The 25085-nt window shown below is 43.4% G+C and overlaps 1 protein-coding gene across 1 annotated transcript in view; it reads right to left on the minus strand.

Annotated features, from left to right (window-relative positions):
- The window catches only part of LOC147708711 (neuroblast differentiation-associated protein AHNAK-like), a 218652-nt gene that overhangs the window by 17665 nt on the left and 175902 nt on the right, over nt 1-25085 (minus strand). The window contains exon 5 of the mRNA XM_086927365.1: nt 15150-15300. Within this exon, the coding sequence (XP_086783491.1) occupies nt 15150-15300 (151 nt within the window). The remainder of the gene's footprint in view (nt 1-15149; nt 15301-25085) is intronic.

Consider the following 25085-nt stretch of genomic DNA (forward strand, 5'->3'; position numbering starts at 1 on the left):
ACTATACGCCCCTAAAAAAAGTTAAACCTTTCCTATATGAAACTGACTTCAGATCAACAGCACAAACATTGGTGCTCTCCCACCTGGATGGAGACAACTGTGCTCAATGGCCTCCTCAACTCCACTTTGGGACCCATTAAAGCCATCCTAAATCATCTATGGTCTTCTTATTGGGGAAACATCCTTTACAACGTAACTGGTACAACGCCGTACCGTTACGACGCAGCTTTAACAACGAAAGTCGTTACAACGGCTTTCGCTGGAGGGCGCTCTAGGATAGGGGATAGTTTAATTTGATATCCAACACCTTCCCTACTATCCACGAGGACTGGTGTTGGAATAGTAAATTAAACTATTCACTATCAGCGTAAACAATTTCTTTACAGTTCTAATAATGAATGTACAAAAAGAAGGAAACACACATTGATGGGATGTCAATCAAGGTTAATATAATGTAATATTTTGCTTTTTGTTTTGACTTTTTTAGTTATCCAAAATGTTTTAGCTGTCACAAGAAAATATTTACATTGAAAAAAACGAAGCGGTGACTTATAAGTGGATAAGTGATCTAAAAGTGACAAGGTGTTTTTGATTGAAGATTCTATGTACAGTGCTATAAAAACAGTTTATAAAATGTAGAAATCAATGGAGATCCGTCCCTAAACATATGAATCTCCAAATCATCTCATAAACATTCTGTTCTTGTAAGTGGGATGGAGAACGTAGGGTGTGGATTGTCAAGGTACATCGACGTTTCGACCAAGGATTGTGCGTGAATGCAATGGAGTCACAGCGGGTCTTTTTCAGCGCGTGCACAGGGCATGAGTGGGCCCGTCTTAGCCTGTCATCCGCCGGGAGAGCCTCTTGGCTCTTTCCCTGGGACAAGTTGATCTGGACTCTGTCACTTGGAAGCAAGGTAGACCTGACACTGCTGTAACAATATGAGGAAAAGAAGGAATGCCCCCTTTAGTAGACAAGGAAGGGGTCACCTCCTCCAAAGTCATCCATTACTAATTACTTGCCCACGGTAATGGTGGTAATCACATCAGAGTTCGAACAGGTGGAGGAGTGCATTGACGCATCACAGAAGCAGCCCGAAAAAAATTGGGGGCCTAATTCTCCTACTTCGACAGTGGGTGGACACGGTGATACGCAGGAAGCGGGTCTAGAGGCTGACTTCTCTAGAAAAGTCCCCCATGCCTCTTCATATGTAAGAACTAACACAGAGGAACCTAATAGGAGCAGAGGCCTCTTTGTTTGTGTGCCCCCGCCCCCCAAAAGCGGAGGCACCCGGAGAATTCCAATAGAAGCCCATGTTCACAACAGAACATGGGTTTCTATTGGAATTCACAAGGCCATATTATGAAGCCCATTACAGCCGCTTTAGCGGCAGTTTTCTGCAGCTAAAACTGCGATAATTTTTAACGCCATGCTTGATAATATGCCCCTTAGGATTTAAGATAACAATATTAATCAAACATTAGTTGGAGCAAGTACTTTTGCAATCCTTTCTTCTGAACCACGTTACAAAATGCACCAGTACCAGAGCGGGGCAGCTGAAGCAGTGGGTAATTTCCCCAAAAGGCCCCTCATCTTGATTGGTGAAAGGGCAATCCATGCTGAAATACAGAAAATAGACACTGATTTTGATCAAGTTAGAGCTGGGGCTAATCAAAAGGGCATGGCCAAGGATAATGGCTCAGAACCTATCAATGAGACAGAACTTATCGGAATAAGGCCCTTGTGATTGCCACCTGACCGCACTCTCTATGTGATTATATTAGGGAACGTACCATTGCCATGTTCTGGGGTGATTGAAGGCAAAGAGGCGTTAAAACGAAAGACTTCACACTGATTACAATCTAAAACAGGATTTACCGATGACCTAAATAAGGAGATCCTCTATACCCGGAGGGCGAGCTGGATTGGACAATCTACTAAGACATCAAAAGGGAACGGCATAGTAATTAATTTTAGAGATCCAGAGCTTCTTCATAATTTATCACAAAGTTGAAATTATCTGGCTAAAAATCATGAAGGAATCTGAGCCCATCCACTTGGCTTTTGCTATAAACCCACGCTACTTTATAAAGCTTATTACCCAAATGTCGAGAAAGAGAAAACTCCCTTTTCGCATACACAGCACCAGTTTTATGTCCATGTGAACAAACGCTTTAAATTAATGAGTGACCAGGACACGATTGATTGACTGCAATCACTGGGCAACATGACTGTACAAAATGGGGATATGGAAGTTTCGCTTGACTCTGTTTCGCAGACACAGGTATCCGTGTCTGGTTGCCAGGGAGCCAAATGTATGGCTAGAATCCCCAGTGTAGCCAATGGGCCTAAACTTGATTTCCTGGAATAAAGCAGGTGCACGCTCAAAGATAAAAAAAAAACAGTTTGTTTAGGGTATTGTGACCACTTTTTATTATTATATGGTGCCAAGAAACTTGGATGTTAGCAGCATTTCATATTGATGGCTATTATATCTTGGCACTACCAGATCTTCTGTCACCGGCTGGAAGAGCCTGGGGTGGTCATGCTACTTTTGTATCTGTTTAATCGCCAATTCTCCAAACTTCACTAGTCTGGTCATCTCCTTTCTTTTTGGTATCCCTGTTATCTTTTCCTACGGAGCCTGATATTTAATTTTTAAACTTCAATTATAATATTTTTTATCAACGTGCGTGCAATGTAATGGATGAGTTTGATCATTTTTTGAAAAGCGTTTTTACCAGCATGTGAAAGGCTAGGTTGTGGTAATTTGGTTTGAGGATTTTAATATTTCCTTATGTCATCTTAGTCGGAGACAACTGTGTGGTTTTTTAGATGAAAATGATGAAAATAGGTCACATTATAGCCATACAATGTTTGGTAAGGTGCTAATCCAACTGCTCCTGTTGTGCGAGTTCCACTTGCCGATGCCCAATGCATTTTGGGACACCTTCCCTTCTTCAGTGTCAAAAAAAGTAGAAGCTCTGCTCTTGCTCCTTACAGTGCAGAACAATTCCAAGATCCACATGGCACGAGATTTTGACATTAAATAAGGAGGGGAGCAACATTGTCAGATTATTCCAATAATCAGGATTGCCCATTGCGCATGATTTTAGTACTCCTTAAACGAAGGATCTTGAAATTGTTGTGCACTGTAGTGAGCAAGATCAGAGCATCTACTTTTTTTCCCAGTCATCAGATCAGAAAAACTGAAAGGAAAGTTCATTTGCATTCCTGAGCTCCATTGTGAAATGTAGCTCTTGCAGTGCGACAGACAATCTAAGCAATTTGGGAATTTTAACCCTTCATTGCAATCAACCACTGGAGTGGTTTGTGATCTGACTAGACCACATACCTAGTACCAACCAGATACAACCAGAACATTCACAAGGCCCACATTATGGCAGCGCATTCTCTCTCAATAGCTGTCTAGTTATGCTCTCTGGGAAGTAATGCCACCAGGTGCTCTTTACCCTTTTCATCAAGTTAAACCTGTACTGCTTCAACTCCATTGTCGGAAGCATCCAACTGTGCTATGAAGGATTGACAGTTGTCTGAGGCCTTGAGCATAGTTTCATTGCATAATCTTTTCTTCTCATACTCAAAAACGATGGGACACTTCTCTGTCCAAATAACCTTCTTAGGCTGCTTTTCGGATGTCAAAGCTGTCAGAGAGGCCACTATGGTCACATAGTAATACAAAGTTTCTGTAGCAACCGATGCATACTAGAAAGAATGTCACATTTTTGGCTAGTGAACACTTTTCACTCCAACACCGAGTGGCATGAATCTTGCTATCCAACTGGTGAATGTTCCTGTTGCACTCCTGAGGCCCAAGGTAAACTACAGTGTACTGTTCCAGTTGGAGAAGATCCCACTTCCCACTGAGGGTCTCTGGTAGAGTTTCTATCATGCTCCCAAAGTTCTTGTTTAACCTCTCAACTAATCAATTAGTTTCTGTATGGTATGCAGTAGAGAAAAAGTATATCATACCAGCTTGCTCTTACATCCCTCTCATTTAGGAGGAGATACAATTGGTTCCTTGGTTTGAAATACTTGGAAATATAACCTTAGAAAAGATCCCTAGCTATCACTTTTTAGTTGTTCTCCTACGAAGTACCACTTCTGGATACCTGGTGGCATGATCCTCCACAATAAAGATGTACTTGTAGCTTGATGCTTGGGGGAGTACCAACAATGTCTAGTCTCACCATCTGAAAACAATCAGTGGCAACTTGCAGAGGTATTCACTTTGCTTTAGTCTTACCCAGACTTACCATTTAATTGGCAAGTGGAACAAGTTCTACAGAACCTCTTGGGGTTGATTCTATTTCCCTGTCCTATTAACAGAGGCCCAAATTCATAATTTTTCACGCAGCAACCCACTTTGCTGCGCTGCGTGAAGGTAAGGACAGGAATGCGCAGTATTTAACTTTATTTGGCAAATTCCTGTCCTTTTCTAGAGCTGGTGCACTTTTGGCTGTCTAGCGCCAACGCAGGCACCCTTGCGTCATAGTGCAAGAGTGCCTGCGTTGTAGGCCGGATTGTGATTGTTACACCTTACCTGAGGAGGCATAGCATTTTGATGCATTCCCAGATCTACCACTAATGGTAAACCCGGGAATGCACCAAAATGTATGGGTGGATGTGTGGGAACACCCATGTTCCACCAATGGAATGCCTCCCTGGGGAATAGTAACGCAAAGCAGCAATTTGCGCTGCCTTGGGTTACTCCAGATTTACCAAGCCATGCAAAGTGGCCTTGTATGGCTTGACAAATCTCACCTAGGTTTGGTGTCGCCCTTTTTCCCCCCTGCATGGTGAAAGGCCAACACAAAACCTTGATAAATCTATCCGAGAGGGTCCAACCTATCCTGTTTCTAATGCTCAAGTATCCTGTTAAGGGGTTTTAGTGGGCTAATGACAGCAGTAAGTTCATGTGCACTAGTGAAAGCATTAGCCCCTTGCTAGCTCCTTGTTCAGGATTCATTGCTTCACCATAAAGCAGTCCATCCTCCAATCCAACATGAAACTTTCCAACTACTACTTTACTGACGTGTCCCTGGGCTTCCTTTAGAAGTCTCACAGGCATAGGGAACTCTATGTGTGCCTTGCAGAATTCCTCCTAGGTAGGTTCTCCCACAGATTACAACCCCTGTAGCTCTGGCAGTGACCCAGAGTCCACCACTTGGTCTGCTTCGGGTATCTCATCCTTCTTTCCTTCTGGAACGGAGGCTGTGGATACCATAGCCAGTGCCTTTTCAGAGTCTGTGCTTATTTGCTTACTACCCTTTTGTGGTCCAGGCAATTAGGGAATCGTCCCAGTCTGCACCTTAGACTGATGTGCAACCTGTGCTTTGGTCAACACATTTCATGTGGTGCGATCCGTGTAGGCTTCTGAACCTGGCACTAAACCAGGGGCAATCAAGTTATTGCCGAAGTCATCTCACACATTGCTTCTCTCTCACGCCTATATAACCATGGCTGACTCACCGTTGATTTCTACCTCAAGTTAGGCAATCGGATACTCCATGTCCTTTTCAATGGCTACCAACTCAGTGCCATTGGCACCAGGGAGAGTTTGCTGTTTTTTAAATACTTTCCCTCAACCAAAGTTCCGTAAGCTCCTGTATCACTTAGTGCAGGAACATTCGCGCCATTGATATTAGCTTGCAACACAAACCTCATTATGTTTGAGTAAAACGCTTCTGCACCATTTTATAATTATAAAGAGGTTGCTTTTGTAGCTCTAAAATGTCACACTCCTATATTGCCCAGATCATTTTTGGCCAAGGAGGACTGTGACCTACCCCTTTCCTTTGTAGGAGGATTGGTGAGCTGTTTGCTGCTACATGCTGGCCAAGAGGCCAGATATTTCCCCTTGTCTCTGAGCAAGGTGTATGTAATGAAATCTCCCTAACATGGCCAGTGCCATAGGGTAACGCTGGGGTATACAACCACCCGAGACCTGGTCAAGAACTGGCTGTATAGAGTACCACAAAGCCATCCTGGCATTGGGTAGGAGGTAGCTTAGTAGTATGTATTTATTGGAATTTATATCTCACAAACCTATCTAGGAAGCAACAGAGTGCTGTACATTACATAGTGGGCTGGGAGATGACTTCAAGGCAGTGTAAATCTAGTGAGTTTAAACCAAAGGGGTTTCGTCTGTTCTGGGAGCCTGGCAGGACGTCTAATACATTTTTTCAAACAAGGGATACCAGGCCACCAATTTCAGTACTGCAAATTAATTTTGCAGATTCGAAATACAACGCAAAAAATCATTAGATGAGGATACAATTCATCTGGTAGAAGAGGAACCTTTCATACAAGGTGAATTCAAACCGTCCTAAGCTGACCGTGTCTGGAAACACGAACACAAGTGGGGAGTCATCGAAATAGATGTACGAAGACTCCAGGACAGAAGATGGACCTTTAAAAGAACCCCATCAAAAGCTATAAGGTACTCTTGGATTACACCGTGGTCTAAAGCCCTGATGATAATCCCCCAATGCAGAAGGGGATTGGAAACGCGTCGGCATGTCTGTATTCGTCTGCGAGGGACCAACATTGAATGGGACTCTAGTGAGGGTGTCATAATTGAAACACCCAGAGAGCGAACTTTTATAAAAAATAATTTTCCCCGCAGCCTGCCTGTCATAGTGCCACATAGAATTTGAATTTTGGCAGGCAATTGTTCAAATGTTGGACTGGTGTAATTAATTGATGCAAATACAACAGTGATTTGTCTTTGTTTTTGATTATATTATGTTTTTGTAAAATGTTTTTCATACATTTTTGATTCGCATAATATACTGAATGAAATGTGTATTCCTCCTATGCATCAAGAGTAATGAACAGTTGTTTGAAATGAAGTTGAATCAATACAAATATGAAAGTAAAGTACAATGATTTTTTGCGTTGTATTTCGAATCTGCAGTATTAATTAGCAGTACTGAAAATGGTAGCCTGGTACCCCTTGTTTGAAAAAAAGTGTAAATCTAGTGGGCATTACAAAAATTCATTTTGAACATTACATTTCACAATTTTAGGTGCAGGGAGATTAAGGGTTTTGCCAAGTATCCCAGGATGTTGAGACAAGCGCTGAGGCTAGGATTCCAACTTGAATCCTGAGATCCCAAAGTTGGCAGCTCTAACCACCTGGTTGTTGAGCAGGGCGTATTTACACAGAAAATGATATCACTGATTTCCTGTCTGAACATTCTTGTCTTCTCCCTTACTTTAAGTCAACTCATCAGGGCATCCCACCACCTGGGTATCCTGGAACTAAGGGCAGACAGGTGTCAGAACCACTCAGCCTCCTAGTATTAAAAGTCTTTCCATTGGCTTAACTCCATGGCTGCTAGAGCAATTCCCGCTGGGTGCTGAAATATTCAGAAACCCATGCTCCATGACGAGCTCAGTGTATGAGAGGTGTACATCATGACGAGCTGAGCTCGTCATGAGCGTCGAAGGTGTTAATTGGGTTTAGAGGTCCAGCTAGAAGTTACATAATTACATCAAGGAGCCAGGTATAGACATAGGAGAAAAAACATGAGATTATGCATTTATATGAGTTATTAGCACATAGCCAAGATATACGTCTTGTGGGGAATGATATGTAGAGGGGGAAGGGTAAACAGGGTTAAGGAGTGCAGATAGAGTCAGGCAGACCAGCAAAAGGGAAAAGTACTTCAGGGGAAACAAAGTGGTCAAAGTGAGAGACAGAAAAAACCAGCCTGAGTATCGGTGAAAGTGTAAGAGGGGAGGGGTGGGGGGGACCAACGGGGGTAGATTAGAAGAAAAGGTCAATCAGGTGAACACGGAGCAGCCCAGAAGAAAAGAGGATATGTTGAAACCGCCAAGAGGGAAGACTTACAGAAGCCAATAGCAAAAAACAAAGGTAGCTGACTCCATGGGTCCACGAAGGGCTGGAAAAGGGGAGGCAGTCAAAGAGTCACTGAGGGAGAAGGTGGGAGAGAGAAAAGAAACACAACAGGGCGATGAGGAAAACAATGTCCGATGTCCGGCTGTGCAGGTGATGGCCAAGGGGGTGAACTAGAGCCAGACTCCTCTATTACTGTATAGGACAGCTCCACCGGGTATTGGCCAAGGTTGCTCGGGCTCCGCAGTAAGTACAGATAGTTGTGGTTTCCGCCCAGGGGGCATAGTTATAGTTCCATCAAAAGCACCGGTCCCGGTGTTAATGGGGAGCGCCGTCCGTCTCATCCTCCAGCTCGCCCCCAGGTCAAGAGTGGTGAGAGGCGAAGTGGAAGGGACAGTTCCAAAGTCTGCAGATCTTCCCCATTTTCAGCAGTAGTAGTGAGTGTTGGGCATTTGTCCAGGATCCCAGTGGTAGGAGGACCACTCCCAATCCTCTACTGGGTGTGTCTCCCTTGCCGCTGTGGTCCCTCTTGGCGGAGTTCCCTGTAGCTCCGGAGAAGAAATGCTGGATCCCTCACCAACAAGGGGGGAAAAGAGTGCTTTTGTGGAAGGCCCACTCGTTGCTGCCGTCTTAGAGACAGTCAGACTGGTATGAATGTCCCTCACTGCTGTAGGTGGTATTTATTGCACCGGCCTGTCCTGAGTGTTGCCGGCAGTTCCCAGGTAATCTCTATTCCCAGCACTATGGAACAGGAAGCCGGGGGCAATACAGTCCATCATTTACTCTCCCCGCTCTGATGATAGAACGCCTGTGCAATCAAGAGGGTATTGCACAGGGCCCTGCATCCCGGAAGGTGCCGCGATCGGCGTCGGGGCAGTCATCAAGTCGAGGCTCATGCGGGGCCCTGGGTGTCCGCAAAACACTGTGCAATCTCCCTGGGCGCAGCTAACCTTAAACTTAAACTTTCAATTGAGTGTTTATGAAGCAGGTCATTTACCTAATTAGACTCCCTCAAACGAAAGGCCATTATCTCATTTCTCATTAGTTAGTAAAGAAAAACCTTTTGGGCGTTAGCTTGTGCAGCAATTAGGTAGATAAATATCTACTATTATTTACAACATGTACAAGAGAACACTAGATAAGAAAAGGAAGAATGTACTTACCTGCTTAGGAATATCGAACTTCAATTAAGTGCCATCTGTACAAGTTTAAGTTACAGACAAGGCATACAATTCCATTACGAAGAAAGAAGAGAGGCATAAGTCACCAGAAACTCGGGTAGGTGTATTAGAACCCAGTTAAGAAAGATAATAGACTAACGAAATTAATAGAAGAAGAGTATTGGTTCTAATAAAACGTTTATTTCAGTTCCAATGTAATTACACCACCTTGCATGAACAGAAAATAGCAAGTGGAGTGAAGACCCAGAAAAGGAACCAGAGTAAGAAGTGCGTCTGTCTCTTCTCTGTCCCATCCCTTTTCCCCCCTGTGGGTTCCTCAGTTAGTCATGTGCTTGGTAAATGTGGTTGGTTGGGAAACTGTAGTGGGGCATTGGGAATCGACGTCATTCTGCTCCAGTGCATCTAAGGCAACAGTCTTCCTGACAACAGACTACAATGTTTCCTGCATGGGCTTGTAAAGACCAGGAAGGGCCTTGGGCCAGAACCCCATCTCCACTGCAACCTAAGCAAAAACCTCCAAGTAAATTGACTCATGTGCCAGTACAAATCAATACAAGCCTTCCCAGACCATGACCAGACAAGTATTGAAACCACATCCTCACAACCACCACACATCATCAAACTCCCAGCCACGCTTTCTGACTCATGCTCATCAATGCATGCTCGGAAGCACTAAACACTCCAGACTTTGCAAACCTTATCACCTATCACAACCATTGACACTCTCTTTGTCAAAGAAACATGGCTCACTTCCACATCCATGTACAGACTAGTTATATATGTTCTCATAGGCTACAGTATCCAATGTGTGGATGCGCCCATGAGAAAAGAAGAAGCCTAGCCATAAATTATAAGGTAACCATCAGTCCTCCTGGTCATGCACCGGTGACAAACAAATAATACCTAAGTCTATTTTGCAAATCATATGCAAAGTCCCACTATCTGCAGCCCTGTACTCCACCTGCACTGCATCTATAGATCTCCTGGTCAGAACAAGGACTTCAAAAATGAATATTCAGACCTCCTCATCATGTCATTCTCCCAAAATATCCAACCCACCCTCCTCTGTGACTCTAATGTCTCAAATAACTCAGACAGCGATTAAACAAGAGATTTCCTCCTCAATTTCATTGACACACTCAGGGACATATTTATAAGCCCCTATTGGCACAGGAACGTCACTTTTTCCAACGTTCCTGGGGTGATAGGGGCTTCGCCTTATTCACAAGGCAGTGTTAAACCACTTAACGTGGCTTATCTTCGCCTTGTGAATAAGGCCCCCACTTCACTCTACACTTAGCCTGAAATGGGTGGGCAATGGGTGTAACGGTGGCCATTCCGCCGCAACACCCATTGATTTTGATGCTGTCTGATATTTACAAGGGTAAAGACCTGGTCTTACCATTGCGAAACAACAAGAAATGTTTTATTTCTCCTAATTTTTGCTGTTTGTATGTGTGCAGCACATATAGAAAGGGAAGAATGCCATGAATTATTGTTTATCCTGCACATAAACAATGTTTCCCTGCATCACAGGCACCATTTCACGATGGGGCAAGAGTGCCTATGTTGGGGCTAGGCAGCTACATTTAGCACCAGCACTAAGGGTAAGGCAGGGGTGCACCGTATTCTTGTGATTATGGTGCATCCCTGTGTTTGGAAATTGTCGGAGCGCAGCATTAGCCTTTTTGGCTTAACGTTAATGCAGCGCTCCAACATTTCACTAGTAAATATGCCCCTCTTTGTGGTACAGCTTGTAACTCTACAATCAGAATACTATCGCCAAAACATAATCGGATATCAAACCGAATAACCACTATAATGACCCTCTACTTGCCAAATATGTACAAAAAATCAACCACATCGTCATACCTATATGGACCAAAATAATAAATGCCTCGCTATCACAAGGGATACTTCCTGTTTGCTTAAAAACAGGCCAAGTGGTTCCCATCATCAAAAAACCAACAGTGGACCCAGCAGACCCTAATAACTTTCGCCCAGTTACCAATATTCCAGTACTGGCCAAATTAATCGAGAAATGAGTACAAAACCAACTGAGCCACCACATATCGAATTTCACACTGCTAGACGACTGCCAATCTGGATTTAGAACAGGCCACAGCACAGAAACAGCAATCCTGCATATTGTTGACGATGCATTACAGGCCCTAGATCAGAATAGAACATGTCTACTAGTACTTCTGGACCTGTCCTCTACATTCGACACGGTAAACCATGGAAAATTACTAAGCAGGCTACATAACAGGATGGGAATATCGGGAAATGTGCTGAAATGGTTTGAATCCTTCCTTCAGAATAGAACTCAAAGATTGTTGGTCAGCCAGACACTATCCCCATCATGTCCTAATTTGATTGGAGTCCCTCAAGGATCTACACTATCTCCTTCACTCTTCAACCTTTATGTCGAACCTCTGACAGAAATCCTCAAAGACGCAAACATATCTTATCATATGTACGCAGACGACACACAGATATACATCAAGATCGCTTCTCTGGAAGATATCATGTTAATGAACGAGGCCTTAAAAATGTCATTAAATTGGTTGACCAGCAATCATCTGAAGCTAAATGCACAAAAAACGGAGTTCCTTTTAATCTCTCCACCTAAGAACCACACAGAAGTGAAAGAATGGGCTAAATTGATCACATCTCTAAACTGCACTCCTACTCTAGTGGACTCAGCGAAATCATTAGGAATCACATTAGACAAGAACCTTGACATGAGAACCCATATCAAATCTATGGCAAAAAATGCACGCTTTCACTTGAACTATATTAGGAAAGTAAAACCATTCATCTCTGCGGCAGATCTCAAAATGGCAGTACAATCCTTAGTTATCTCAAGAATTGAATATGGATGTACTACCTTAGCAGGTCTACCAAAAATTTCCAAGGTACCACTAAAAGCATGTCTCAATACAGCTGCAAGGCTCATCACCGGATCGAGGAAATTCGATCATATCACGCCACACCTGAAATCTTTAAAGTGGCTACCATACGAAGCGAGAGTCCAACTTAAAATGGCATGTATCACCCACAAGCGCTTCACTACAAAACACCAAGATACTTGGCTCAGAAAATAGAACTATCTGGAGGAGACAGACCAGCCAGGAGTGCCAAGGAGCTGCTGCTGAGACCACGCATCTTCGGGAAAAAGAAAACATATGACAGAGCTTTTTCAGGGGCAGCTCCTAGAATCTGGAACTCAGTCCCTCCAAATGTTAGGAAAATTACTAACACAGCAACATTCAAGAGGGAAGCTAAGATTTTTCTAATGAGTAAGTTCCTCACTTAGGAAAGAAGAGACATTAACGCCACCGCGACATAGTTGTGCCAAAGCAGAACAACAAAGGGAAGTAAATAGAAAGTCACTATTGTACTGGGAATAATCTAGAGGTGCTATACTTACCCAGAATCTGAAGGAAAAATGCACAGATAAAGACTATTGGACCTATTGTTATTGTACTACAATTTACAGTACTGTAGGCAAATAGAATATCATGTATGATAACCTTGAAGACAGACACCGGCTGAAATTATATTGGAATATGCACATGCCGATGTCAAGTAGTAGTTTAATATACTTCGCCATTGTACATTGTTATGATAAAATGCTTTATAATCATATACCTAACCTACCACATATCAGTATGAAATGGTTTACTACATAACTTTATACCTACCTACCTCATTCTCTGAATGGTTATGATATGCAAGCTGTATCCCTATCCCACCTATGTATCTGTGAAGCGCTCTGATACCCAAGGGTCACGTTTGCTCTATACAAAACTGTCTAAATAAATAAATAAAATAAACAAACTCACTCCAAAAGCCATATTTGGACCTCGTCTTTTCAACATCACCAACCACCTGATGCAAACTACCCAAACCTGCAGATTAAACTGATCATATCTCTATCCCATTACCTTGTTCAGTGTGCAACCAACACACCAATGTCAACCCAAGAGATTAACAAAGCTTCCTATGACTAAGGGACTTCTCCATTAACAACAAAAGTGCAAATTGTTTTCTCACCCTGCCCCTTCAACTCAGCATTCAACATCAACTGACATCTAAATGACCTGAGCTACTTTCTGGTGCACCACTGTCAACACTAACATTCTCCCTGAAACTGCAAACTCCTCAACACCTTAGATCATCACGACAACAAATGTTCCATCTATTAAAAATTGAAGAATAATAGATTCCCACAGTGACCTTCAACTGCTAATGTCTTTGCACACAATGCACACATCACTTAATCAATTAACCAAAGCCTAGTACCATACCAACTTTATCAATAAAACAACTAACAGATGCATAACACTTTTCAAGACTAGCAATCATTGCATCAACCCCGAGCTGACTCACCAATCCTGCGCTTCACAGAGAAGATTAATGCATGACAATACCCACTTCTCCTTTTACACCAAACCCTCTATAGTGCTCCCCACAATAATAATCATTGAAATCCCACCTCTCATACACCTCACCAACATCCTCAACTGCCTCAAAGCTGTCAGTTATGAAGATGATGTATTACACTCATCCTTCATCAAAGCATTCTTAGGACAAGCCCTCTCAACTCTACACAACATTGTCAACACCTTCCCAACTCAAGACTTCTTCCTCTGTAAACTACTCGTCCATCACTGACTTACACTTTGGCAAAATCATCAAAAAAGTTGGCTAAGCACAACATGAAGATCATATCAGTGCCAGCTATCACTGAATGACTATCAGTCCGGCTTCAGACACATCTACTAATCCTTTATGGGTTTCCGGAGTAGCGAGCTACTTGACAAAGCTACTCGACAAAAAAAAGGGCTTTAAACACCCCATCAGGAGTAACAAGTGCTGTATATATACAAACCTTTTTTCCTCTTCTATCCTTCGGAATCCAAATAACTGCCTAACCTATCCACCCCTTAAAATTACTTTTGTATTACACTATAATAATTCAACACTAATCCTCTTTGGTTCCCAGAGTAGCGTGCTTATCGCCGAAAAAGCGCTTCAACGCCTCGTCAGGGGTAGTAAGCGCTATATAAATGCAATTACAACACAATACAATTGAAGCATGGAAACAGCTACCATAAAAATTGTGGACAAGGCTCACCTGATCACAGATAAAGATGATCCTACCTTCTGATACTGAGGGACCTGTCAGTTACTTTCTACTTTCTTGATCTTTCCATTCTCATTCACACCTATTTTTACCCTCCATCTGTTCTTCTTCTACATTTCCAATTGACACTAGTTCATTAGGTCCCCTATGCTCTAGACATCATTCAATTCACCAAGCAATGCCTGCCCCTCATGCAGCACCTAACTGAAACATAGCCCCACAAAAACAATTGCTTCCTATATGCCAACAACAGCAAGCAACTACTAGCCCACAAATAGCTCCATGACATGAACTTGGATGTAATTCAAAGTCTAACGTTTGACCAATGCCAAATTGGCACGGACCTCACCCTCAAGGAAACACTGCCAAGAAAACCAAGATGGCTTGGTACTATCTTTCACTACGAAAGAAAGTGAAACTGTTCTCCACAGAAAGCAACTTCAGAATTACTGTTTTAGCCTTGTACTGTGCATCTGGATATCGATAATTCACTGCATAGTAGCATCCCTGACTGCACATTGGGCTATTGTAAGGGCATCCAACATACGGCAATATTCATCAACATGGGCCTTGCTAAAAATGGCCACATCAACTCCACCCGAATGGAACTCCAGTATGACATGAGCAAATACATGGTATTGTAATTGCATTTATTCAGCCCTTCATACCACATTGTGATAAAGCTCATTATTAAACGGTAACATGCTGCATTGTGGGAAATCCTTGGTTGGGAGTCTGTTCTAACCTCATGGGCTTATGTGGGAAGTGTTTTTGTGTAGGGCTCTTATTGTGTCTTGGATCACAGCGCTTGGATGTGTGATGGGGGGAAGGAAGGAGACCGCCCTCAGGTAATGTTAGCTAACTGCTATGAATTAGTGCCCAGGTCCCATAACCGTTTTAAAAATACTCTTAATTTAAATATATTACATACCTTTACTTATTCCAAGATCCTTCAAAACAGTGTTATCTTGGCGGACATCCGATACAACCACATTCCCGTTTTCATTTTCCAGGGTGATGCCACTTGAGATGCTCCCCCGAAGACCAGGAAGAACAACTTTGCCACCATCTTGCAGGAACCCCTACAGAAATTATAGCATAAATAGCATGTTAGTGTTTCCCTGCTGGTGGATTTGGTAAGTTTAGTAAACAAGTTTTATTTATTTCATTTTGTCAAGTTTCTTCGAATATGGCAGTGGAATACATTTCATATGAAAAGGCGTTAGCTGAAAACCACTTCATCAAATACCATTGTCTATGCCTTAAATGAGTAATGTAGAGTAAATGCACCTTTCTTCATTGTGTATCAGTGAATACATAGCCAACAAAAGCGGAGTGAATCAATTAATTAAAAAACAGAATAGGACATATGCAAGTGGTGGGATGGTGGAGTGGAGAGAATGGAGAATGGAGAGAGGAGGGCCAAGTAGAGAACGTCCTTCCTGATTGGACTCCATGGTTCACCCCTGAATGCTTAAAAACAGCACTGACAACGCCAATAGGCCTGGCTAGAGAAGAAAAGAGAAATAAAGAAAAAGGAAATAAAGAAGGAAGGAATGAAGACAAGAAAGAACAAAGAAAGTAAGAGAGAGAGAGGGAGGGAGAAAGAGAGAGAGAGAGTAAGAAAGAGAGAGAAAAAGAAAGGGAGAGAAAATGAGAAAGAAATAGAAAGAGAGAAGAAAAGCTCAAGAAAAAGAAAAGAAGAAAGAAAGAAAGGAAAATGAGGATAACTTAATACAGAACAGTTTCCAATGGACACAATCTGGAATGCTGTGAAATATCAGCAGTCAGGAAAGCAAAACCCTCCAGAGTAAATTACAACAGTATTGGTAGGAGATAGGAATTGATAAAGATGGAACGTACATCATAAGCATTCTGCTATCACATCTGGATCTAAACATAAAGGCAGCACTAAAGTAGTTATAAAGTAAAAACAAAGACACTGGCACTGACACTACAGGGAACTTGTTCCATGCATACGTTGTCTGCCACCTACCACAGACATAGGGTTACTACCCTTCCCCGAGAAGAATACTGTCCGTCTGTTCACGGTTTAAGATTCTGCAAAGGCCTGGATATGATTCTTAAGTAAAAGTTTACATAACAATATTGTATTCATTTTTAACTTGGCCTTTCTGACTTTGTTTTCTTTCAATTTCACTCAGGGGTCATTAGGGCAGCTGTAGAACACTTTGTGATCATGGCCTGGTGTTCGGTGGTCTACCTGTGGCAGGCCAAGGGGGTTGGTTGGTGCAGACTTTCAGGGTCAAATATTGTGCAGGATAGTTCCTTTGGCATTTTCTCGTATGTCCACATGTGGTAGGTATTATGACACCAGTTGATTTTGAGAAGTGCATCATTTGGCCAGCAAATTGCTGGTGTCTGGCTTTAGTCCATGGCCATGTAGGAGTATTGGTGGTGCATACTCATAGTGAGGTGCAATTGCAGGGGCAGATGTTGCTTCTTTTGGTGGCTCAGGCAGTGAAGCTAAGTGATGAGATGGCCTACTTGGTACTGTTTGTACATCATCTTGGTTTCTCTTCTGCTAAAAGGTGTGAGAAAGTGCCATCTTTCTTGCATGGTATGCCCCCACTTTTTGTTGAATTGCCGATGTGCTTTGACAGAGTGTGCCCTGGGCTCCTGCCAATTATGTGCCCAGGGCTTGTGTTCCTTCCCTAAAACTGTATTGAAACTAAAACCCAATTGGCATCTCTGGCCACATGTCAGCCCTTGGTAAATGGTACCTTAGGTACCCAGGGTATTGTGACCAGAGAAGACCCCTAAGGGGTGCAGCACTTATTGTGCCACCTTAGGGGCCCTGCACCCTGACACCCACACCCTGCCTTGGCAGACTGAGTGTTTTGGTGCAGACCTAAGCAAAAAGTCGACATGGCACACATCTCTGTGTGCCATGCCCACAAACCCACTGCCCTGGCGTACATCAGTCACCCCTCTAGCTGGGGGCCTTATGCCAGTGGTGTGGGCACAGGTGCATGAGCCCTGTCCGCCTACAGTACCCAGAGTCATTCCTGCGCACTGTAAGTGCAGTGATGCCATTAAGAGTATATGGTGCTGGGTGGTTGTCATTACGAACTCCACAGCACCATAATGGCTACACTGATGACTGACAAGTTTGATATCAAACTTCTCAGCACATTAAACCCACACTGATGCCAGTGTGGGATTTAATGTAGAATGCACCTCAGAGGGCATCTTAGAGATGCCCCCTGAAACCTAACCCACAATCCACGTCTTGTCTGAGAGGCTGCCTAGGCTGCCACACAGCAGACATGTTGCTGGACCCCTGGGTGGAGAGCCCCCCGCTCTCCTGGGCCTGCAACAATGCACATCCTGGGCGAAGTGCTAGGTCTCCTCCCCCAGGATGGGCAAGGGGAAGCTTCAAAGGCATACCTCCTTTGTGAGCTTCTCCAGACCACTTGCTGTACTCAGCAACTGGCCCCCACCAGTTCTGACGGGAAGACTGGTGGGAAACTCTAAATGAGGAAATGGGGTGTGCCAGCCTATGCCTACAAATGTACCAGTGCTGATCCAAAGTTGTACAATTGAAAAAGACACTTATGAGATCACCTCCCCTTTTGAAAGTAAGTGCAATGGGCAAGAACTTAGTGTTGTCGCTTAAATTGAATTTGATCACAAATAAATTGATCATGGTTTCTTTCTATTTCTTAGAATTTCCAATTAATAAGAAATACATTTTAAGCAGAGGGCTTATAGACACCCTGTCCTCTAGGGTGTGGAACCCCATAAAATAGAAGGCTCCACAAGAAAACGTTAGCAAGTAAGGCAATACTCCTTTGCTAACATTGTGACACGTGGGCAACTATGCACACCATTGTACTGTATCTTGTATTCACATAAAAAAATATATGATTTTAATTGTATGTATTTGTTTTTAGATTGAAGAAACTTGGTTTTTAAATAAGTCTGTCCTGAGGAAGGTGTTAGAAATGTTTTAAAGCACCGAAACACGTCGACAAAGGACTCACTGCGGCATCTTTTTAGCTATAATGTTTTGTTAAAATTTGCTCTATATGTGTATTGTTTTGCATTAAATGTTTTTTAATTATAACAAGTGCATTTAAATTGTATGCATTAGATATATTTTGAACTAATGCAATGTTTTTATAGTAATCAAATGTAGCAAATTAATTCATATGTTCTTTTATAATAAAATTTGTGAAACAAAAGATACCTTAGGTTTCTGTGCAGATCTAATTACCCGTGTCACTCCATAACACTAAAAAGTTACATTAGTGTGTAGTCCTTTCGGTCACAAACTAGAAGTTAACCATACAGAAAGGAAATCCTTTTTTGCTTGCTTTATACCCAGTCCTTTCTGTAATTCTGGGAAACTCTCTCTTTTTGAAACTAGCCTATGCCTACTCCACCCCTCAGGTGGGAGAGGTGAGGTGAGCCCAACTCCGGGCTCCGGCCATCTTGAGGATGGGGAGCCCTGCCCAATCAAGATAGGCTACTGCCCCCCTCCCACAGGAGAGGAGCAGGATAGGGAGTGTACTCACCCCAGGACAGGGACCTATTGGTCCCTGCCCTTCCCCAACCTGTTACACCCCTAAATATAGTATTTAGGGGCACCCTGAACCTTCTTTCCTCAGATCCTGATTTCGAAACAAGAAAGAAGACCAAGAAGAAGAAAACCTGCTGTGCAGCTGCTAACAAGAGGACGACACCAACTGGCTTGGCCCCAGCCCTACAGGCCTGTTGATTCTTGAACCTGCTCCTGCTAAATCCTGGTGTCTCCTGCTTACAGCAACCTCAAGAAACCCGGAGGACCTGCCTGCCTTGACCCTCTTAGAGACTGGGACTTCCATGAGCAGTGGTTCTGCTTAAACAACAATAACCCTGGTGCCAGCCAGGAACTGCAAATCCAGCTCACTCTGCACCCGCCGAGCCCGGCCTGTCCCTGAGTGGACAAAGACCCTGAGGATGTCCCCCCGGCGATTCTGACCTGGAATCCAGTGCCCAAGGACTCTCCTCGATGACCCAGACAACCACAACAGAGTCATAACCAGGGACCCCTCCAACCGTGACCAGCAGAGGGTAAAATTTCCCGACGTCCATAGACACCCTGCACCCGGCGCCCCCGGCCTCCTGTGCCCAACTCCGGGGTGCCTACCTACCCTCCAAGATCCCAACTTACCCCTCGAAGTGTTGGTCGCTCCAGAAGATCCACCGTCCCGAGCCTGCAGCCTTTGTTCCCTTTTCAAGATCTCCATTGAATAACATTGAGCGCCAGACGGCTCAAAAGCCCCCTGCACCCAGCCGCCCGCGAGCGCCTGGCTTTACAACCGTTGTCCTATCCTACTTCCCCATTTGCCCTGAGCAAGTAACCAGGAGTCCAGCTCCCACAGCCGCGTGGCCTGCTTGCCAGCAGCCACCAACCGAAGGCCCCCTGCCTCTCATTGGATAACATTGGGCCTAACTACCTCTGCACCCGGCTGCCCCTGTGCCACTGAGGGTGTACCAACTGTACCTACCTGACCCTGGGAGACCCCTGAGTCTATGCCCAGAATCTTAACTCTGCCAGTCGAGTACTTAGCTAAAAGCTGATAACTCACTTTTTTTCCATAGGCTATCATTGACTGTTGCACTTGGAAATTCTACTAAGTGTGGAGTTTTTGAACTTTAAAATATTCATCTAAAATCAGCTGAACTACGAATTCCAATTTACTCACCTGCTATCAGGAGAGACCTCAGTGCTGCATCTTTGAGCCCAGTACTGTCCCTGAACAGTAATTATAACCGTACTTACCAGTAACTTGCATTTCCTACCATAGGATATCATTGCCTTCTTTTTGCTGAAAAAGTTTCTAAGTGTCGATTTTTGAAACTTACAAATATTCTCTAAAAATCGTGCCAACGATAAAAACATAATTACTTGCAGTGGCGGCTGGTGACATTTGAAGGTGGTAGGGCGTAAAATGTGCGGTGGCGCGAATCGCAGAGCACAAGCATAGCGATCTAGCCAGAATGACCGAACGAGGCTCAGGGGGGGAGGAGAAAGCAAAGTAATATATGAATTCTGCCAGTTCCACCAGTACTAGACACATTGTCAATGTGTTTTATCACCACACAGAGGTTGAGATGATGTGCATGTCTCATCCATGTACTAACCACACCTCACCCCATCCGCTTTTCCCCAGCTGGTGCTTATTCAAATCTATACATCTTATGTACTGCGGTAATGTACTGTTGTTCATCAAAGTTAGTAGTTTATTCACATCCGACTGCAAATGTATATACCCCTACAATACTAAAATGCATGTAAATGTTGCGCAGCTGCGCTTGTATTGCTGACGGAAAGGTAATTTCTTGAGCACTCGAGATGGCTGGGCCTAGCATCAGATACATTTACGAATGTCTGCAACTCTGTGCTTGTCTGCGTTTCCGCTATATAAACATCAACACTCTTGGAAGTGCAGAGTCACTCTGCACTTCAAAGACTGTTAATGTTTATATAGCGGAAACGTGACCGAACATATTAAGAGCTGCAGCCGTTGTCTGCTTTACATCCTGGCGATTGGATTTTGCTAAGTCCATGATCAAACATCGAAGTATGGCCATAATGCTGGCTAGAGCAAGCACAGCTGAGCTGCCGACTTTGGAGGGAGTGTCTGTGTGCAACGTGTGCACTGTAGTAATGGCGGCGTTAGGTGCAGAGCAGACCTGACTACTTTGGAAGCACTAAAGTAGGCAGCTCTGCTCTTGCCATGATGTCACACACAAGCAAAATAATACATACTCACTCAGAGTAATTAGGCAGGTCGGACATTCATCCAACATTCACGTTGCAGCCAGGCTGCCAATATAGAAGTAGAGACGCATTGTGCACACGCAGAACACTAAGTACAAAGTACCTTCTTCATATGGGAGCCTCAGCCACGGCGCGCTTTGTACTTCGAGACAGCACACACTACAATCATGTGTTCGAGGCGGCTCACATGCGTGCGCGATACTCACACTGTGTTGTCAGGTTTCTCCCATTCATAACCAACATAACAACCCACCCACCTTATCCTGGAGTCCGAACCCGTACATCACCGCCGCATGTCCTCAAACACATCCATCTGCTGTATGGTCTAACGTGACCAGTCACGGCTCGCTCACAGTGGGGGCCAGGGGGGTGGGGATAAATAAAATAAAAAACTTACCTTGTCTTCACTTGACCGGGTCCGCACCATCTCTGCTCTGGGGTCCCGTTGGCGCCTAGACTAATTAGTAATGGCTGCCAACTTGCCGAGACACAGTAGTAGCCAATCCTGATGCTGCTCTCTTTAGAGGAGAGCTGCTCTCTAAAGAGAGTAGCATCAGGATTGGGCTGAGCATTAAAAAAACGTCGTTCGTTTTTTCAGCACTGGGGTACGTTGCATTAGGCAGGCAAACCCCTAATCCGTTGTTTTTTTTAAAGCCACATAGTTTACTAGTTGGAAAAGCCCTGCCGGGCAAACACCACATGCGCAGTGAGTGCGCACTGTGCCGGCACAGAGTCAGTCCAGCCCCACCCAGTGTCAGACAGTGCATACTACTGTCCATGTCCATGACACACACACACACTACGGCCGCAGGGCAATAATTATCGGGCAATTTATTCGAGCGGCGCGTTAATTTATAAAACTTTTATTAACGCGCCGCTCGAATAAATTGCCTGATAATTATAGGTGGGGCAACGCCCAAACGCCCTAATGGTAAAACCGCCACTGATTACTTGCCTGTTTTAGATAGAGGTCCCGGTGCTGAACCCAGGAGTCCAGTACTGGATTACAAAAGTAACGTGAACATACTGTTCTTGCAAATTGAATTTCCTTCCATAGGATAACATTGGTAATTTCAACTGAAAAAGTTTCTGTCAACTTTTAAAATACAATAATATTCCTTAAAAATCACTACTGTAACCAAAGTGCTTTTACTTAACATGTATCGGGACTGAATCTAGTATCCAGTCCTGTGGTTAGAAAAGTAATCTACAAAGTAACTAATTGCATTTAACTAGAAATTCCCATTGAGCTCAATGTTGCATTGTGTTTGAAATTGCAATTGCCTACTGCAACAAACTATTGCACTCAAAACGTCTATTGCCTATTTGGAAAGTATTTAACTAAAGTAACTCATCCTGAGAAAGTATATTTTGATACCTTGTTGGTTCTAAAATAAAACAACTATATCTTTTGATACAAAACAATTGGCCTAGAGTTCAGTTCTTGAGTGTGTGAGACCATTTGCTGACTGAGTGTGTACAACAAATGCTTTACACTGTCCTCTGATACTGCCTTACTGCTCGACTAAGCTGCCACTTTAGAGAGTAAGGTTATATCTAACTTTAGCCTCTGCCAAACCTCTGGGGACTGGGGACGCTTCTAATTAGAGGCTCATGTTATGATTTCCAGTGAGGCTCTTACACTCTACCTATTAGGAAACGATAGATCAGGCACATAGGCAGTCATTTCTCAAAGGGCTTAATAAGTTCTGGGCCTTTTGGTGTGATGCCAAGTGTGGGAGTATCTGCTTTTGCCAGTTGATGCAGTGAACTGGAGTCTGGGGTATTTGTGGCTAGGTTGGCTTACCAGTATATTCCTATCCCAAGTTTTGAGGGTTAAACGCATTGCTAATGTTTGTTCAGTGTGGGTCCCATAAGCGACTTATGTAGCCTCACTTAATGACCGTTCCGCCGGTGGCATGTTCCGCAGCTTGTCCTTTAAGGATTTTAATAGATGCAAGCCAACGTCTGTGCACTGTTGGTCCTATTAAAATTATCTTTATAGGCTTTTCTTTTGTTACAGTGTCCGGATGGAGGTGAAGATTGAGGGCTCCCATCTGGGCATTTTGTGACTGGCATGACCAGTATTTTTGGTACAAAAACGGGAAAAGCAACTAAATAAGGCCCAGATGCAACCCAGAAGAAAAGGAGAGCTAGGCCCCATAAGAGAAGAGCTTGGCCCAAGCATAAGCTAGATGAAAAGGAACACCAGCCTGCCGCTAACACAAGACAGGAATACACCTTTAAAACAACACTAGGAAAAAAACAGATTTGGAAAGGAACCCTGAGATGTAAAATCAGAATATCATTGTCAGCATATCCTCTGAATTGAGTCCTCAATATTGTTTTTAAACAAAATTATGGTTGAGTAACTGTGAGTAACAGGGAAGGTTTTCACCAAGGAGTTTAGCGTGGCATCAAAAAGACAATGAGAGCGAAGCTGAAGGTTTCCATGATATCTTAGCACTGTTGTGACATCGTCGCTGTGAATAGACAGATTCTGATCCAGTTGTGGAGAAGTGTGGCTCAATGGTTAGAGCTATTAGGTTTGTTGGGCAGATGCACAGCGAGTTTTAGAGAATTTTGAATGAGTTTTTAGGTGCCACACAAGTAACGTCAAGTGTCCCGCGACGTTAGTGTATGAACAAGTAGGTTGTGAGGTCAATGGATCACTGATCCCATCCTTATGTGCACACTAGTATTCCTCTATACACACAGAGGTTTCACGCAATTTTAGTTGATTGCTATTCGTATTTATTCAGCAAAACAGTTCATGAGTCTATTTCATCATAAATGTACAATTTTCGTTGGTTAATCCTTTCTTAACATTTTGGCACTGTCCCTCGTATACATCCAATGCATTTCGGGGCTATTATCTGCCCCTTCATCAGGGAAAAGGTACTGTAACAAAAATCAGATGGAATAAAATGAACGTAGGGTAGTATGATCGGTGTGGGGTGGGTTTTTAAACTATTTGGGAAAGAAGCTACAGGATGTGTGGGGGAAGGGTGGGTGCCAAGTTACGAGGTCACCTTAAGAAATTCCAAACCCGTGGGAAGATACGAAAATTCTCGTTATAATGCTTACGTGTGCCGAAATTCTATTGAGGCATAGTTCTGAAAGCAAGAAGGATAAATAAGTAAAGAAACATGATAATGTCGGGTTGGTTCCGTTTAAAGGTTTTGACTTTTACTCGTTCGAGTGTTTGTCAAAGGACTGACCTGTTTAGTGTAGCCTGAAGTTCAAAAGTATTCCGCTCGCATACGCCGGTCAGGACGGAGGCGTTTCCTGCCTCGTTTGATCACCTTCAGATATTGCGATCACGTGTTCATAGGCAGTGGAGAAAGACTCGCGGTCTAACGTTACTATATCGTGTTCGGCGGTAAAGTGAAAATGTAGAATAAAATAAAATAAAGAGAAGATGAATGAAGAATAGTATAAAAATGAGAATGTGAAAAAGATAGAAGTGGTCATAGTATAATATGGTTAAGTAGAATTTATGGCGATGGGTGAAATAATCCTCGGTGTTGGTCTGTAGTGGCAAGGGTAGGGTGGGGAGCAACAAATGTAAACACAATGACTAAATAAAGTAGCAACAGATATAAATACAATGATTAAATTCTAAATAAAACAATATTCCAGTCAGGGTAAGGTGGAAATAATAAATTCCCACAGGAAGCCTTTTAGTGCCCCAGTTGCAACACTTATAGGTAACAAGAGAGTTCAATTCTATCATTCAAGCCGAATGGCTTCTGTGTGGATAGTCTTTGGATCCAGGTGTTTTCTCGTTGGAGTAGGTATTTGGTATTGTCTCTACCTTCCGTTTTTGCGATGGTTTCCAGTATAATGAACTTTAATTGAGAGATGTTGTGTTTTTCTTCCTGGAAATGTGTGGCTATAGAAGATTTGCTATTTTTCAATCGGATGTTTGACTTGTGTTCTGTCAGTCTGATCTTAATTTTACGTTCCGTCTTGCCAACGTAGAGTTTCCCGCAGGGGCATTTGAGGGCATAGATAACGTTGCTGGAGTCACATGTGGCGTTGACTTGACGTTTAATTGTGTTGCCCTTCATT

This window comes from Lissotriton vulgaris, chromosome 6 (genome assembly GCF_964263255.1).
Source record: "Lissotriton vulgaris chromosome 6, aLisVul1.2, whole genome shotgun sequence".
Classification (NCBI taxonomy): Eukaryota; Metazoa; Chordata; class Amphibia; order Caudata; family Salamandridae; genus Lissotriton; species Lissotriton vulgaris.